We start from the raw sequence: 14,103 nt of genomic DNA, 5'->3' as shown, positions 1-14,103 counted from the left end.
TCATTATCTTTCTAGGCCACCCGAGTTAGAAGAAGTCCCTGAACTCTGAGGTCTAGTTCTAGAATGGGAAGCTCAGAAAGGCAGCAGTTTCTTCCTCTTGGGTTCAAATCCCACTCCTATGTGTGTGTATTTTTGTAGTTGCTGCAAAGTACTGAAGACATCCCTGTGGATTTAGCGAACTAGTTAAAGTTGCAACTATTATGTACCTAGAAATAGCTCAAGCGCAGCTTGGAACACAGCTTCCCCAAAGATGTATGTGCAGGAGGGTGGATAGGGACAGTGCAAGCCAAGGACAGCTCAGCTAGCGCTAACCCTTCCTGAATATTGCCATGGGATTTTTAAATGCTTCTCAACTCCCAGAGAGATGCTGGAAGATTTGACCTCAGTTTAACATCTCATCCAAAAAGCAGCAAGTAGTTCTGACAGTGCAGGTCTCCCTTAGAGCTGTGTGGAAAAGTCAGACTTGGAAGTGAGCCCAGCCTTAGTGTGGCACTGAAACTCAAGACTTTTGGGGCCTGAAATGATTTCTGAGACACACTCTGACAGATAGGGACTGCAGGAATCAGATTACTGACAAGGAAATTATTCCTAAAATTACTGTTGGGAAAAACGACAAGAGAAAATGTTAGCAAAAAGGACACATAACCACGGACGTAGTTATACGCAGTGCTTTTATTCCAGCGCTGGGAAACCAGGGGTTCGCACCCAAAGCTGGCTTCGACCACTGATTCAAAGTCCACTATATTTATACAATTTAGTTACATACATATTCATTACAATTCTTGACAACCATTAGCATATTCCACACCTATTCTAACACAAACTGTCTATCTAAGCGATGCTAAGTAACATTCGCATGTTTATCAGTTATTTCTAAGTTACCTGTTTTAAGAGAATATGTCATAAATCTATGTCAATTTTAAGAATAGGGTATGGTTATATAAGACCATGCTTGAATGCACATCTCCTTGGACACAGTCCGAAAACTTCAAGATAAGGTAAAAATCTTGGATACAGCATCTTAGATACAGTTTACAAAACCAAGAATCTTAGATACAGTTATACAGTTTACCAAACTAAGAATCTTAGATACAGTTTGCAAAACAGAATACATCTTGCAAAAACTAATTCAACTATAAGATGCAAAACTAATTCAACTATAAGATGTAAAAACTAATTCAACTATAACAGAACAATTGCAAGTATTTGCTGCTACCAAGACATGCAAGACCTGTTCAGGGAACAAAGAAAGGCTTCATTTCTTAATCTGGTCACTCTGACACTTCCCAAGAGCTTTAAATTGGAAGGAAAAGAATAAGAGGCTTGCTCTGTGAATAGCTCATGTATCAGCATGTGGGACAACTTCAACAGCTTTAGGTATTTTGATGATATTATTCATCACATCTGCCTGGAGGTCTCAATCAACACTCCAGCCTTGTGGTGCTGCGGCAACAAGTGCAGATACAGCCCCTGCCCTCCAGCCATTGCAGGGGGGATTGTGGCGGGATGACAAGGGGGGGACTCGGGCAGGGGTGTGAGGCAGCCAGATTTTGGAATAATGAGCACATTTGCATCCCATCAGCAGTCACAGCCGCCTTCTTCCCCAGGCTCTGCCAGGCAGCAGCGCTTTGTAGGATTCGTGGCAGAAGTAAAGCTTAAAAGAGGATTTGATGGAAGACAAGATGGCACCTTGCGGAGAGATTTTTACCATGATTTAGAAGGCAGGTTGTGAGAAAGCATAAAAGTGTCTGCAGGAGAAGCGACAGAATCTGTTATTTTTAGTGAGGGAAGAAAGTTTTCTGCTGTGACAGAGTATTAGATTTAAGAGCCGAGGAGAGACCAAGCAGTGAAGAGGCTTAGAGATAAAGGCTTGAGCTTTTCTCCCAATCCCACAGAAATATTTATAGTATCGAAACATGTGCTATCAAGATGAAAAATTGAAACTCAGTGCTTTGATGCTTTCTAGCTGGTAGGGATCTTGGAAAAAAAATAAATCCATTGCATTTTACTTTATTACAAAAAGAAACGATAAATTCTCCCTGATTCCCTCATGGTTGATCCCCCAGGGCAGCTGGGAAGTCAGGGCGTTCCAGCTTTCACCCGAATGTCACTTTTCACACTCAGCCCGAGGTACCACACAACCATCACCGCAACTTTGGGCACACCAGAGAAACGGCTGCTGAGGGCTGTAGTGCAGGTGCTCTATAGGCCCAGATCAGTTTTGGGGTGCCCTTAGGCTAGCATCTGTACCACCCATGCTTTGTGCGTGGGAAATAAGAGAAGGTAATATTTTATTGGGGTTGTAGTGATCTGGTGGGGTTATGCCCCCATACTCTCAATGTAAGAGCTGGTCCCACTTTGCAATGCCATGAACTGAGCATGAAATGTATTTTTACTTTGTTAAGCTCAGGTTTAAAAATGAAATAATTTTGAAACAGAAAGCCAGAAATTATAGATTCGAAAGCTGTCAAAATACTTTTTTCAAAATATTTTTCAAGTAAATATATACTAAAATAGAGTCTCTGCCTCCTCGGTAGATCTGTTTCTTGGTTAGCTGATATTTTCCAGCTGAGAAAATACCAGCTTCAGCAAAGAGAAAAGCTGGTGCTTAACACAGTACAAAGTGGAGAGAAGTGAATAAAGAGGAAACGTTGCTAAAACATTAAAAAGGAAGTTGTTCCTTGCAGGCCAAGTAGACTTAGGACAAGGCTAAAGAAGGAAGGTCACAGAGGCTGGTATGAGATGCTTAAAGCAAGGAATTTGGCAGCTGAGAGTGGCAGAATGGTTTTTTAAATAGTATTTAATGGAGTCAGAAGCACATTGCATGGGTCTAGAAGAATGAATCGGTGACAACACCGGGGCTGGCTGCTTGGTGTTACTGCTGTGATAGAGAACGGAATGGATTTGGGAGAACAGGGCAAGATTTACCAGGAATGATAAAGAGCACAGGTTAATAAAAGGCATATATATGATATGTGTGTGTGTGTGTATATATATGTGAATATCTATGTTATTTATCAGGAAGAGAGGCCAAGGTATGAGATCAGATGGCTCAGAATGATAATGAATAGAGTTCTGCATTTTAAATTTGTGTTTAGGCAGATACCTAATCAGACCAAATTGTGTATGGTTATCTCTGCAAGAAATGCTATAATAAATCTTGTTTGCCCAAAAGAACAGTGTATAAAGACAGTTTTTCCCTTTTTTCTGTTTTTGTGATGTATAAGGATGGCAGTAGTATAATTAATCCCTTCTTGACTTGTGGATGCTCTAACTTCATATAGCATCAGAGTTACACACTGAAAATTGCAACCTGGAATTTTAGCATCGCACTTAAAAACCTGAGTTAACGGGAGCAAACCATTTCCCTAGGGCTGAACAGGAAAGGCAGGTTAGAGAGCACATTGGAAAGAAACGTGTTGGCCAGCGATTTAGTCATAATTCTGAGAAGGAGTTTCTGCTCATGAGTAAAAAAGGCTGTGTGCCTGACCTTCCTGGACACTGAGTGTCCCCAAATGTCACCACGAAAGCATTTGAGTCCCTGTTGAACTGGCTAAAGCAAACACAGAACGCAGTCCCTTTGAAGTTCTGTGCACGATTCCCTGTGCTGCACCTGCCCTCAGCTGTGCTCCTTCTCCCTGGAACAAGAACTGCTGGTGTCTAATTGTGACGGGAAATGTGTTTTGGGGAGGAGGATGTCACCCCTGAGCTTAGCTTTGCTTCGACAAGACCACTTTTATCACCTGCGCTCCGTTATTGCATTGCATTCAGCACAAGCGCCGTCAGTATTGTCCTGGATGCAACACTCGTGGGTGCTGACAGGGGAAGAGGTGCAGGCTGGAAAAAGAGGTGAAGTTTACTCTGAGTTTGGACTCGATTTCCCCCTCACAGTTTAAATCCCTGCACTCCTACAGCTGTTCCTGGGATCACAGAAACGCCCAGGAAAGCGGGTGTGAGCCGTCATGACCCCTGTAACTCAGCACCGTTCCAATGGCAGACTGTTCACTGAACAATTACTGGCCTTCGCCAAAGTCTCACCTGCAACATGTCCTGTTTTTTGCCAGTTTCCCACAAATCAGGTGTAATTTGTCATGGTTATTTTCAGGCACTAGGGAAGCAAGTTGCTTGGAGCAGGCTGAGCATCCAGCTGCACAGACTTTGGGAAAAGCTTCCAGCAGACTTCGAGAGAGATGAATCGAATGACCCGGCTTTAAAAACCTTACCCAGAGCAGGTAAGTCGCTGCTGGAACTCACTTGTCAAAACAGAAACATCCTTCCCCAGAGCTGGGAGACACAGCCTGTTCCTCTTTAAATCTGTGCTGCGTGCTGCAGAGCTCTGCATTGTTGCCATGGCAGAAATCTCCCCATAGTAATAACCTCTTTCGGAGAAGGTTAAAGAGAGACAGTGCACATGCTCAGAAATGCTGCACTTGTTCTGTTAGCAGTTTGCAGCGGCCATTTCAAAGAGACCATCACAAAGACGAAAGAAAGAGAGATCAGGTACCGATATTTTTTTCCTTTGTTAGAGGGGGTGACTTTTCTCTTTCACAGAAGTCCGCGCACAGATCTGTCTCCATTCCCAGTTGCACTGCAGAGAGAGACCACCCTTGAAGCCTGTCACGATTATTCCTTGCAGGTAGCAAATAACACGGAATAACTAAGAGGCAGTAGTTAGATGTGATCTGACGTGATTGCTGCGCTCAGGGAACATTTATTTTGCGGTGGGGCTCACATATGGAGCAGAGCTGACAGTGGGGTGGGTGGTGCGTGAGGTACCCTTAAAAAGTTTAACAGCAAATCCGCTTTGTTTTGTTGAACCTTTGTAGTGCTTATGGTCAGCTAGGAGAACAGCCTGTGCTCCTGCTCACCAGGAGGCTTCTGCATTAGGTACTTTCAAAGGAGGCTGGTATTATCCTAATTTACTGCTACTTGGAGACACTGCTGCATCCTGTTGCAAAGCCTGGTGTCTTCAATTGTATGAATACTTTATTTGGTTGCAGGTAATGATTAATTAAAACAGAAAACACAAGTTGCTTGTTATTATTTTAATCCCTTTGTTTAAGGTTTGTAGACATAAAAAAAGTATCACATCAGGTCACTTCTAAATAGTGGGAGGGAGAGGAAACCCATTCTGAGGTTAAAGGAATTACATTGCCAGATCTTTTTGTTTGTTGTGGGCCCAAACATGTCAGTGATTCTACTTGTACGTGTGCTTCTGAACCGTTCCCTACTCTAATGTCTGGGTTGAGGTGCACAGGAAAGGGATGCGTATAATGCTGCACCTTTCTTGGGTGAATTGCTGGTTTGCACGGGCTGCAAGTGTTCATGCAGAATTTGCAGCTTCAGCTGAGTTGTGTCTGAAATCGTGGATTGCATATATCCAAGAGCAAACTTGTTCCATTCTATGTTTGTGGCAAGATAGGGAAAAACCTTTCCTACCTCCCTCCATTGCCCCTCCAAATGTGACATATAAGCTGTTTTGAGGAGTGCTTGTACTCTTGCCTTCAGCACATGCAAATTTGATGGTTTTATGCAACATCATTTGGTTAGTATGCACCAACTCAAAAATCAGGAAAAGACAGAATGTTGTCCTGCTTTCCTGGGTTCAGCTGAAGAGAATTTTCATGTGGATTTTGTTGTGTTGCTACAACCTACCCTTATTTGATTCTTCATTTGAACATACAGGAACAGAAGGTAAACTTGGCTGAACTAAGGACCGCCCTGGCAGGTTGCCAGCATCCTCGAGACTTGGATTGACATCTGTAATAGACAATTGCAGCTTGACCTAGTCCAGGTTCCCCATATTCCCCCTTGACCTGGACAGTTTACCTGCTGGACCAAGAAAATACTTAATTTGAAACCTGTGTACTATATATATATATATATATATATATATATATATGTTTACCTCTGTGTGAAGGACAGGTGTTACTGGACCAGACTGTGCCTGTCTTCAGGACAATTGCAGCTTGACCTAGTCCAGGTTCCCCATATTCCCCCTTGACCTGGACAGTTTACCTGCTGGATCAAGAAAATACTTAATTTGAAACCTGTGTACTATATATATATATATATATATATATATATGTTTACCTCTGTGTGAAGGACGGGTGTTACTGGACCAGACTGTGCCTGTCTTCAGGGCATGGTGTGGCCTGGCTGTCATGTTCAGGAGCAAATGGATGGCTGCAAATAGAGGTCTGAAGCTCAGATTAGGAGGGAAAACAGAAGGTTAAAGAGTTTTGATGTATTTACCTTTAGAAATTCTACCTATGACTCTGTGGAGGTTTAACGAAAGTATTTTCCTTCATCTGCTTTCATAAAGGAGTAATTTTTTATGATCAGTGTGGTACATACTTAATGATAATGGCTACCTTTAGTTGTTATACTTGTGAAAAGATGCTACATCAGTAAAGCAAGTGAGTGGGTAAAAACTTCATTTCCAGGTTCAGGTCTGTTTCAGCCAGCTCTATAATCCCTGCAGTTTCGATCTTGAAGTCTAACAGTGAACCAGCTGTCCAGATTCATGTGCCGGTCTGGGACTGTGTAGTTAGAAAAAGGATTGGAGTCACCAAGCAGGCAAAGTTACATCCCAGCCTGCCAATGAAACCAAAAACTGTCTAGGGACTTAGGATTTTCTCCTTCATGTCCAGGGACATCCTCTCCCAGTTGAGTTCTATGTGCACTGCTGGAAAAGCACAGAGAACTTCTGTCCATGCTCTGTATCTTCTGATTGTTTTTTTCTCTTTCAAAGGAAGACATTAAGTTCTTTGTAACAAAGCCTTGAATCTGACTTGTTTGTGTCTCTTGATAAGCAGAGAAACACCCATTCCCAAGATGCTGGCACCCTGCCTTCTGAGAAGAGTGGCCCTTACTGTTCCATTAGTTGTTGTGGTTGCACTGCTGCTCACAGAGCCTGTTAGATCGGATCAAGAAGCGGGAACAGCCATCCCAGCAGAAAGTACGTACCACCCTGCAGTCCTCTCTTACAGCTTGTACTGTGGTTCTAATGTTGCAGGATTTCATTTCGCTGAACCTTGTCCAAATAATTAAAACTATTTGGGACATGTCTTGCTTATGACGTTTTAAAATCACAACTTGATAGCATACCAGTGTTGTTTTTCTCCTGCATCCAAGGATTTCTATTCTCTCACCCTTGTCTCCTGCCTGTTGCTGTCTTGCTTGTACCTGAAATCTGCCACTGTTTTGTACCTTTTATTTCTGTCATTGTGTTAGCCCTTTCTATGCCAGGAGTCACCCTGTTTGCTTTTCAGAGACATTTTTGAAACTTGCTTTTTTCAGCTGACATTGACTGTTCATGACATCTTTCATTCTTGGTAATGTCTACTATAATATATTAAAGGCAATAGTCTCTATTAGAAACATCACAATGAAGATGCCAAGAAAGCACACTTTGTCAGCACTTAGTCTTGCAGGCTTCAACCACCTAATTCTCCTTTGCTGGTCTGTGTTGAGTTTAATTTACCTCATAAACATAATGGCAGGTCCTTGCACCAAGTGATGTGGAAAATGCTGTCCTCTCCTTATTCCTGGTATGTATGTAATAACATGAAGGTTGGTTGGTGGTAAAACAGTGAAAGAGCAGGTCTGTAATATGGTTCAATGTTTATTTTTTATCTCTTTTTGTTTTCCCTAGCTGGCCAAAGAATTTGGCAGACTCCTTTTCTCCAGCAGTCAGGATTTCTGACTGCTGGTTAGCACACAGATCATGAGCTGGAAGCTCATACTCCAGCTTATCAGAGGCATGTGCAAATCAGTCAAATATCAAGTGTTTGCAAAAAGGCTGACAGACACTGCAGGATTTTCCGACATCACTCTGAATATTCATCCTTGCTTCCTTACCAGACCTCAAAGAGCAAACAAAACCTGCACGCAGAATTTCTCACTTGCGCAATATTTCCTATGAAGTTGTCAGAGAGGCGCAGGCACCGGGAAGCAAATAAGAGCATATGTAGAGCCTGACGATTCGAAGACATTTCATCGTGTCTATATTTATTCTGTCTCAGTGCTGCTATCTGTTAGGGCACAGTTTTGTGTTACATGACGATCAAGGCAAAGCAAGCCTTGTGACCTTCAGTCTGGGTCTCTAGAGATGGGAACTATATCTTAAACATTGCAATTAGTCCAGAATGCAGCAGTTCTGCTTATCAGCAACACCCACTAATGAGAGGACATTGTGTTTATCTGCTGCTTGCTTCACTAGCTTTGGACAAAGCTGTATCATATTCAAAGTTACAGGCTATGTGATCTCTCTTTGTGATAATGCAGTCAATTTTATTTCATTATCTTTCTATTTAGAGCCTAAGTGAGATTAGGAGACAAGATTTTATAGGGAATGAGTTCATGGTTTCAGAGGTAATTTCTGAAAAATCTGAAGATGAGGTTGCAAATGTGCTCAGGGTTGGTGGAGTAAATGAAAGACTCAAGTTATGAATTTAGTGTTTCCACGCTATGAACTGTGACAAGAGAAGGATGAGGGGAACAGCAATAAAGGAGGAAGACAATTTTTAATGCAAATTTGTTGAAGTAGTTCTTTTGTCATTGATAGACTATTTACAATAATGCGGTTTGTTCACGAGTACATACATAAGTACTCACTGTGTGGACCCTCTTCTGTAGCTCCTCCTCATACTCAAAATCACTTTTCATTCCTTCTACTTAATACTTCATGCCATATAGTCATGATTCTCTACTAAACACTCTACTAAATGCTTTCCTAGGTCGCCCCTGTGTTGATTGCCATGCATTTGAGTTCATGCAGAGGGCTCTGCAGGATTTGAAGAAGACAGCATATAATCTAGACACACGGGTAAGGAAACATTCAGTTTCTTTGGTATTCTTTAATATGGAAGAAAAATGCTTTGGATAAAAGTAGGTAAGGTGGATGGATTTTGCACAAGACAGTCAACTGTACTGTCCTGTCTTCTGAGGCTGAGTAATTACATTTCACGTCTCTATGCAATAATCTGTGGAATTCTTCTGCCTCGGGGTATCAGGGACACTAGGAATCCCAGGAAAGAATGAACTGACAGTTCTCAGCCCTCTATCCTTCTCTTGCCCAGTTACAGCCATTATCACGGCTATTGTCATTCCAAATGCTGAGTGCAAGCCTTTGTTTTTGTGTTAGGGGGAGTTAAGGTGAGAGCATCATTTATATTTATTTGCCAAGAAGAGAAAGCCAGCTCAAACAAAAAGCCTATTAAAATAAAATGCTTTTACCCCTGGGGAGAGGATAAGGGAGAAAACACCTTATAGATACTTTTTTCATTGCTCTGATTCCATAATGAAGAAAAATGCCACAAAGCAGAACAGCACAGGGAGTGAAACTTGTTTGGCTTGCAGTCAGTGTGGAGAATTTGCCAAGGTTGGTATGTTCCTTCTGTGAGGGAAGTCGAACCTGCCTCTTGCTCCTGCAACCTCTACTGTGTGAGTAGCTGTATCCCAGCTGCTGTGGGAGCTCCTTTCCCAGCCCCTGCGGACCCTCTAGCTGGGTAAGTGGTGTATCTACGCTCTCCCACAGATGTTTCAACAGAAGGCACTCAAACCTTCTTTGCTTTTCTAATACGTGGTCAAGGTTGTTTGCAGTTCAAAGCCTGGAAACTGGCATCTTTGAAGAGTGGTTGGAGGTAATTCCCAGCAGGGTCCATTACATTTAGGTGAAAATGCAGGTGCAGGAATGAAGATGCCTTAAATTGTGACATACTGCAAAAAACAAACAAACATTCCAGCAGAACCAGATTGGTATGTAGCACATTTACAGTTAAACAAAATCTGTTCAGTAATTACAGGTCAAATGTATTGTGGGCTTCTTCATTAAGAAATTTCATAAATGAATAAATCTGCTGAGCACTGTAGACAGCGCAAACAACATCTTCAGTTGGTGCTGTAAAGTGGTTCTAGTACAACTTTTCCTTCTTTTACAAATCTTTGAACTTTACACCAGAATTCCTAAAGCTTCATTCAAAAATATCCCAACTGCTGAAATCTTCTCTGGTTGTCCAGCTATGGCTGTGACCTTTATGACACCTACAGCTTGCAGACCCAAGAGAGAAGCTTTATAAAATACAGATATCCTAAGCAGGAGTAGTAATAAAAGCCCAAAATATAGCAGCTGTATTTTAATACTTAAAAAAAAACGAAAATAAAAGACAGTGAAGGAGAGCAAATGAGGATACAGAAAGGGTTTGGTTGAGAGGCATGTCCTGTTACTGTCACAGCTCTAGATTTGCAAGCAAGCCTGAAAATGTGGCTCCATGACATATTCTCACCAAAACAAACCTATCACTTCCTTATCACTTTAAAATCTAAATAATTGAATCCACATTGAGATCTTCGGTGCCTCTGGACTAGGACTGGCCTATTCCAGTCATTAAGCTAGGAATTCCGCCTACATCTTCAAAATACATGGAAACATTTAAGAGTTGAGGATTTCTTGGAACTGCCTTCTACAGTGTTTCAGTTCTTAGTTTTATTCTTCAGCTGTAGTCCAATTTGATGCAAACTGGGAGTTTTAAGACAATTGCTTTGAGTCACATATATATTTTACATTTGACTGTTTTAGTCTGTTTCACTGCTCAGTGGGACAAATGTTTCTGTCCCTGAAAATATAATTTCCTTTGTTAATATTCCCACTGGAGACACTAATTTCCTTGAAAAACTCTCTTTTGTTTGAAAGCAAGATTTTTAGGTGATGACTCAGCAGCTCCCGACAATGTTGGAGTGGGAGGGATTCCCACAAAGTTAAAGAGAAAATTCCCGTTCAATTCCTCCTTCAAATCTCACCCTGCAGTTCTGTACAGAGGAAACCATATAGTTTTATTGCACAAATCAGAGTTTTCACACTAAATTTGGCTCTGTGTTGGTCTGCATGGTGTGCCATGAGCTGGGAGAGGGTTCTTGGGCTGCTGGGAGGGAGCTGCTACCATCAAAACCATTCAGCCAGCTCTCAGCCCTACGGCACCCAGAAGCTGCTTGAGACAGAGGCCAGCAGGGAGCAGCCCATAAAAGACAAATCCTGCAGAACAAATCCAGTCCATGGGTTACACAGTTCACTGTAGGTCTTGCATTATAGATACTTCTTTCCAAAATTCCAACCTGTTTTTCAGAGTTAACCAGTGGTCATTGCATTCAACTTTAAAGAGCTCAGGAACTGTGTTTTTAGCTGGAATTTATCAGATTTTTTTGTAGGTTCACAATCTTCAGATTTTTTTTCAACTTGCTTTACCCCACCAGGAGACAATAACAAATCTCTGTGTAAATGGTTTTGTGATCATGCTCACAAAACAGCTAGAAATGCTGTATTTAGTGCCATTCGTTTTGTTCTTTGTTCTTTTCTAAACTGTCAGTGGTTATTTGGAATGTTCAAAGCACATGAAGTTAGACGTGCCCATGGAAGTAAAAACAAAGACTGGGAAATGTTATTAAAGATATATAAGATGGTAAGCAGCCTTGGGGCTTCACTCCCAAGCTGTTGGCATGCTGTCAACCTCCTTTGTTCAAACTATTGCAAATGATGTCAAGGAGATGGTTAGAAGGTGGTGATTGAGCATCTTTTAGGTGATCAGCAAAGTCTGATTAGATCTTTCCAGTTTTACAGGGCAGCTGAAACAATCAAAACGATACTTGATTAACTATAGAACCACAGGGCTGTGTCTAGTGATTTATCATCTGGGAAAAGACTTGACCAGTAGAGAGCTTTTCCTGTAGTAAGAAGGGAGGTGATAAACAGGATGATCTTTCAGCCCAGCTCTGCTCTAAGTGCCTGTAGCTGATGTGGGTCAATGGATAACATGGATTTTCAAACACAGCCTTTAATCACTCGGCAATTCCATCTCATACAAAAATTGCAAGATGGGCAGATTAAGAATGGATTTCACTGGCTTTGAGAGCTGGTGGTCTTCATAATGCCCTTTTTTTGTGTAGAGATTAATCTGGTGAGTGGACTTCCCACAGCTAGCGTGTCCCTTGACAATAAGGTAGTTGTCCACTCTTGGATCAGACTCATTCTCAGATACAGCTTCAGCTCATGACAGACAAACTGAGATGAAGATGTCAAGCAGCTCTGTGCTCCATCATGCACCTACCGAAGCCACAAGTGGTCCAAACGACACGGAAAACCAAAGTGTGTATTTGCTAGAGAGGAGGGATTCCTGAATTTCCCTTAAGCAGCCCTGCTGTCCCTTCCCTGGTTCTAATCCTTCTTGCTCAGGTAGGCTGAGAGGTGCAGGCCTTTCTGATCATACCCAGCTCCAGCTCCAAGAAGCTCCCAATCCACCCGCTTTACACCGCGGGCAGCAACTATTTTGATGAACCCCAGTTCAGCTGGGGAACTTCTGCTCTCACTGGTGTGGGACTCCTTTCCTTAAAGAGTCCATCAATCCCATCTCATGCTTGAACTGTGGTGGCTGTATGCCAGCTCACCACCTATTGTCTATTTTAGTCCCCAACAGCATATTAACAATAACAACAGTGAAGCAAGATAAGTTAAAACAGAGGTAAATTATGCCTTACTTTCTCTGTATAACTTACAACAGTGAGTCCAGGCTGTAACACTCTAAATTTAATCTTTTTGAGTCTGTTTTTAAGTAGAAATGAGAATTGCTGATGGGTTTGTGGGTTTTTTTTAAACTTCTTGTGAACATGAGAGCTTATGCTCCAGTTTGTGCAGTTGAAGTAAGATTGTAAGTACCTTTAAACAAAAATAATAGCACCCAGGCACGTACTGAATATCCTATAAAAAACATGAATGTGTACCAGACTGAATTTCTCCATGTCACAAGAATTATTACCATGTTGGTATGCCAGTTAATCACACAAAAGCTAAATTATTTTGCAGAGCCGTAAGCACTAACTCTTAATTGTTACCTTAAGCCTCATCTCATACAACCAATCCCAAATCTTAGAACAAAAGGAAAGTGGACTTCTCTTTGGGACCTAATTAGTTTTACAGCACTGATGGCTGGTTTTTGATGTTGCTTTTTTCCCCTTCTCTTATAGACAGAAACTTTGCTTCTTCAGGTGGAGAAGAGAAATCTGTGTGACTGTGTAGCTGCAAATCTGCTGAACTGAATCCTGGAGGCCAGATGAGGAGTATCACCTGTTCAGCGGTTTTTTAAAGGCAGCTGTATAAAATACAGCTTTATGGAGCTCATCTTGTAAGCATGTATAACGCAATGTACTGAGGAAATTATGGGGTTGTGTCTTATGTATTTGTCTGCTCTGTTTTGTTTTGTTTGTTGTTTTTTTCTTTAAAAAGTACTCTCTTTTCATATCCACTGGGTTGCCAATAAGGGCTCAGTTGAGTAAATCTGTTACTTGGTATTAGAGTGGGGGAAAAATTTACCTGCTGTTATTTTTAAATCACAGCTGGCCAAGTGTAACCTACAAGATAAATATGGCCAGCAGTGGTCTAGAGACACTTGCAGCTGTTTTTTGTCTCTAATACGAACATACCTCTGTGGCGACTTACCCAGTTGTATTGAGACAGGGAATTGTGGTCTCTGTAGGCTTTGCCTGTGTATTAAAGATGTTGAAAGTCCTTTCTGTTTGTTGTCTGCACTGTGACCATGAGCCAGCACTGTGTCCTTGTGGCCAGGAAGGCCAGTGGCATCCTGGGGTGTATTAGAAGTGGGGTACTTAGTAGTTCTAGAGAGGTTCTCCTTCCCTTCTACTCTGCCCTGGTGAGACCCCATCTGGAATATTGTGTCCAGTTCTGGGCCCCTCAGTTCCAGAAGGACAGGGAACTGCTGGAGAGGGTCCAGCGCAGGGCAACAAAGACGATGAAGGGAGTGGAGCATCTCCCGTGTGAGGAAAGGCTGAGGGAGCTGGGGCTCTTTAGTTTGGAGAAGAGGAGACTGAGGGGTGACCTCGTTAATGTTTATACATATGTAAAGGGTGAGTGTCAGGAGGATGGAGCCAGGCTCTTCTCGGTGACAACGAATGGTAGGACAAGGGGCAATGGTTTCAAATTGGAACACAAGAGGTTCCACTTAAATTTGAGAAGAAACTTCTTCTCTGTGAGGGTGACAGACACTGGAACAGGCTGCCCAGGGGGTTGTGGAGTCTCCTACTCTGGAGACATTC

The 14,103-nt window shown here is 42.1% G+C and overlaps 1 protein-coding gene across 1 annotated transcript; it reads left to right on the top strand.

Annotated features, from left to right (window-relative positions):
- Nucleotides 1-6,837: 6,837 nt before the first annotated feature.
- LOC308040369 (NELL2-interacting cell ontogeny regulator 1-like) lies at nucleotides 6,838-13,485 on the top strand (the record flags this gene model as incomplete). The annotated part of the gene is made up of 3 exons (XM_080344340.1): nucleotides 6,838-6,961; nucleotides 8,742-8,830; nucleotides 13,018-13,485. 3 exons carry the CDS (start codon nucleotides 6,838-6,840, stop codon nucleotides 13,087-13,089), a joined length of 285 nt encoding a protein of 94 aa, XP_080200466.1. The 3' UTR covers nucleotides 13,090-13,485.
- Between the last annotated feature and the right edge of the window lie 618 nt (nucleotides 13,486-14,103).

The sequence above is a fragment of the Nesoenas mayeri genome, assembly GCF_963082525.1.
Source record: "Nesoenas mayeri genome assembly, chromosome: 4".
In the NCBI taxonomy this organism is placed as follows: Eukaryota; Metazoa; Chordata; class Aves; order Columbiformes; family Columbidae; genus Nesoenas; species Nesoenas mayeri.
The sequence above is the reverse complement of the archived record's forward strand: the minus strand, read 5'-3'. Positions and strand labels throughout refer to the sequence as shown.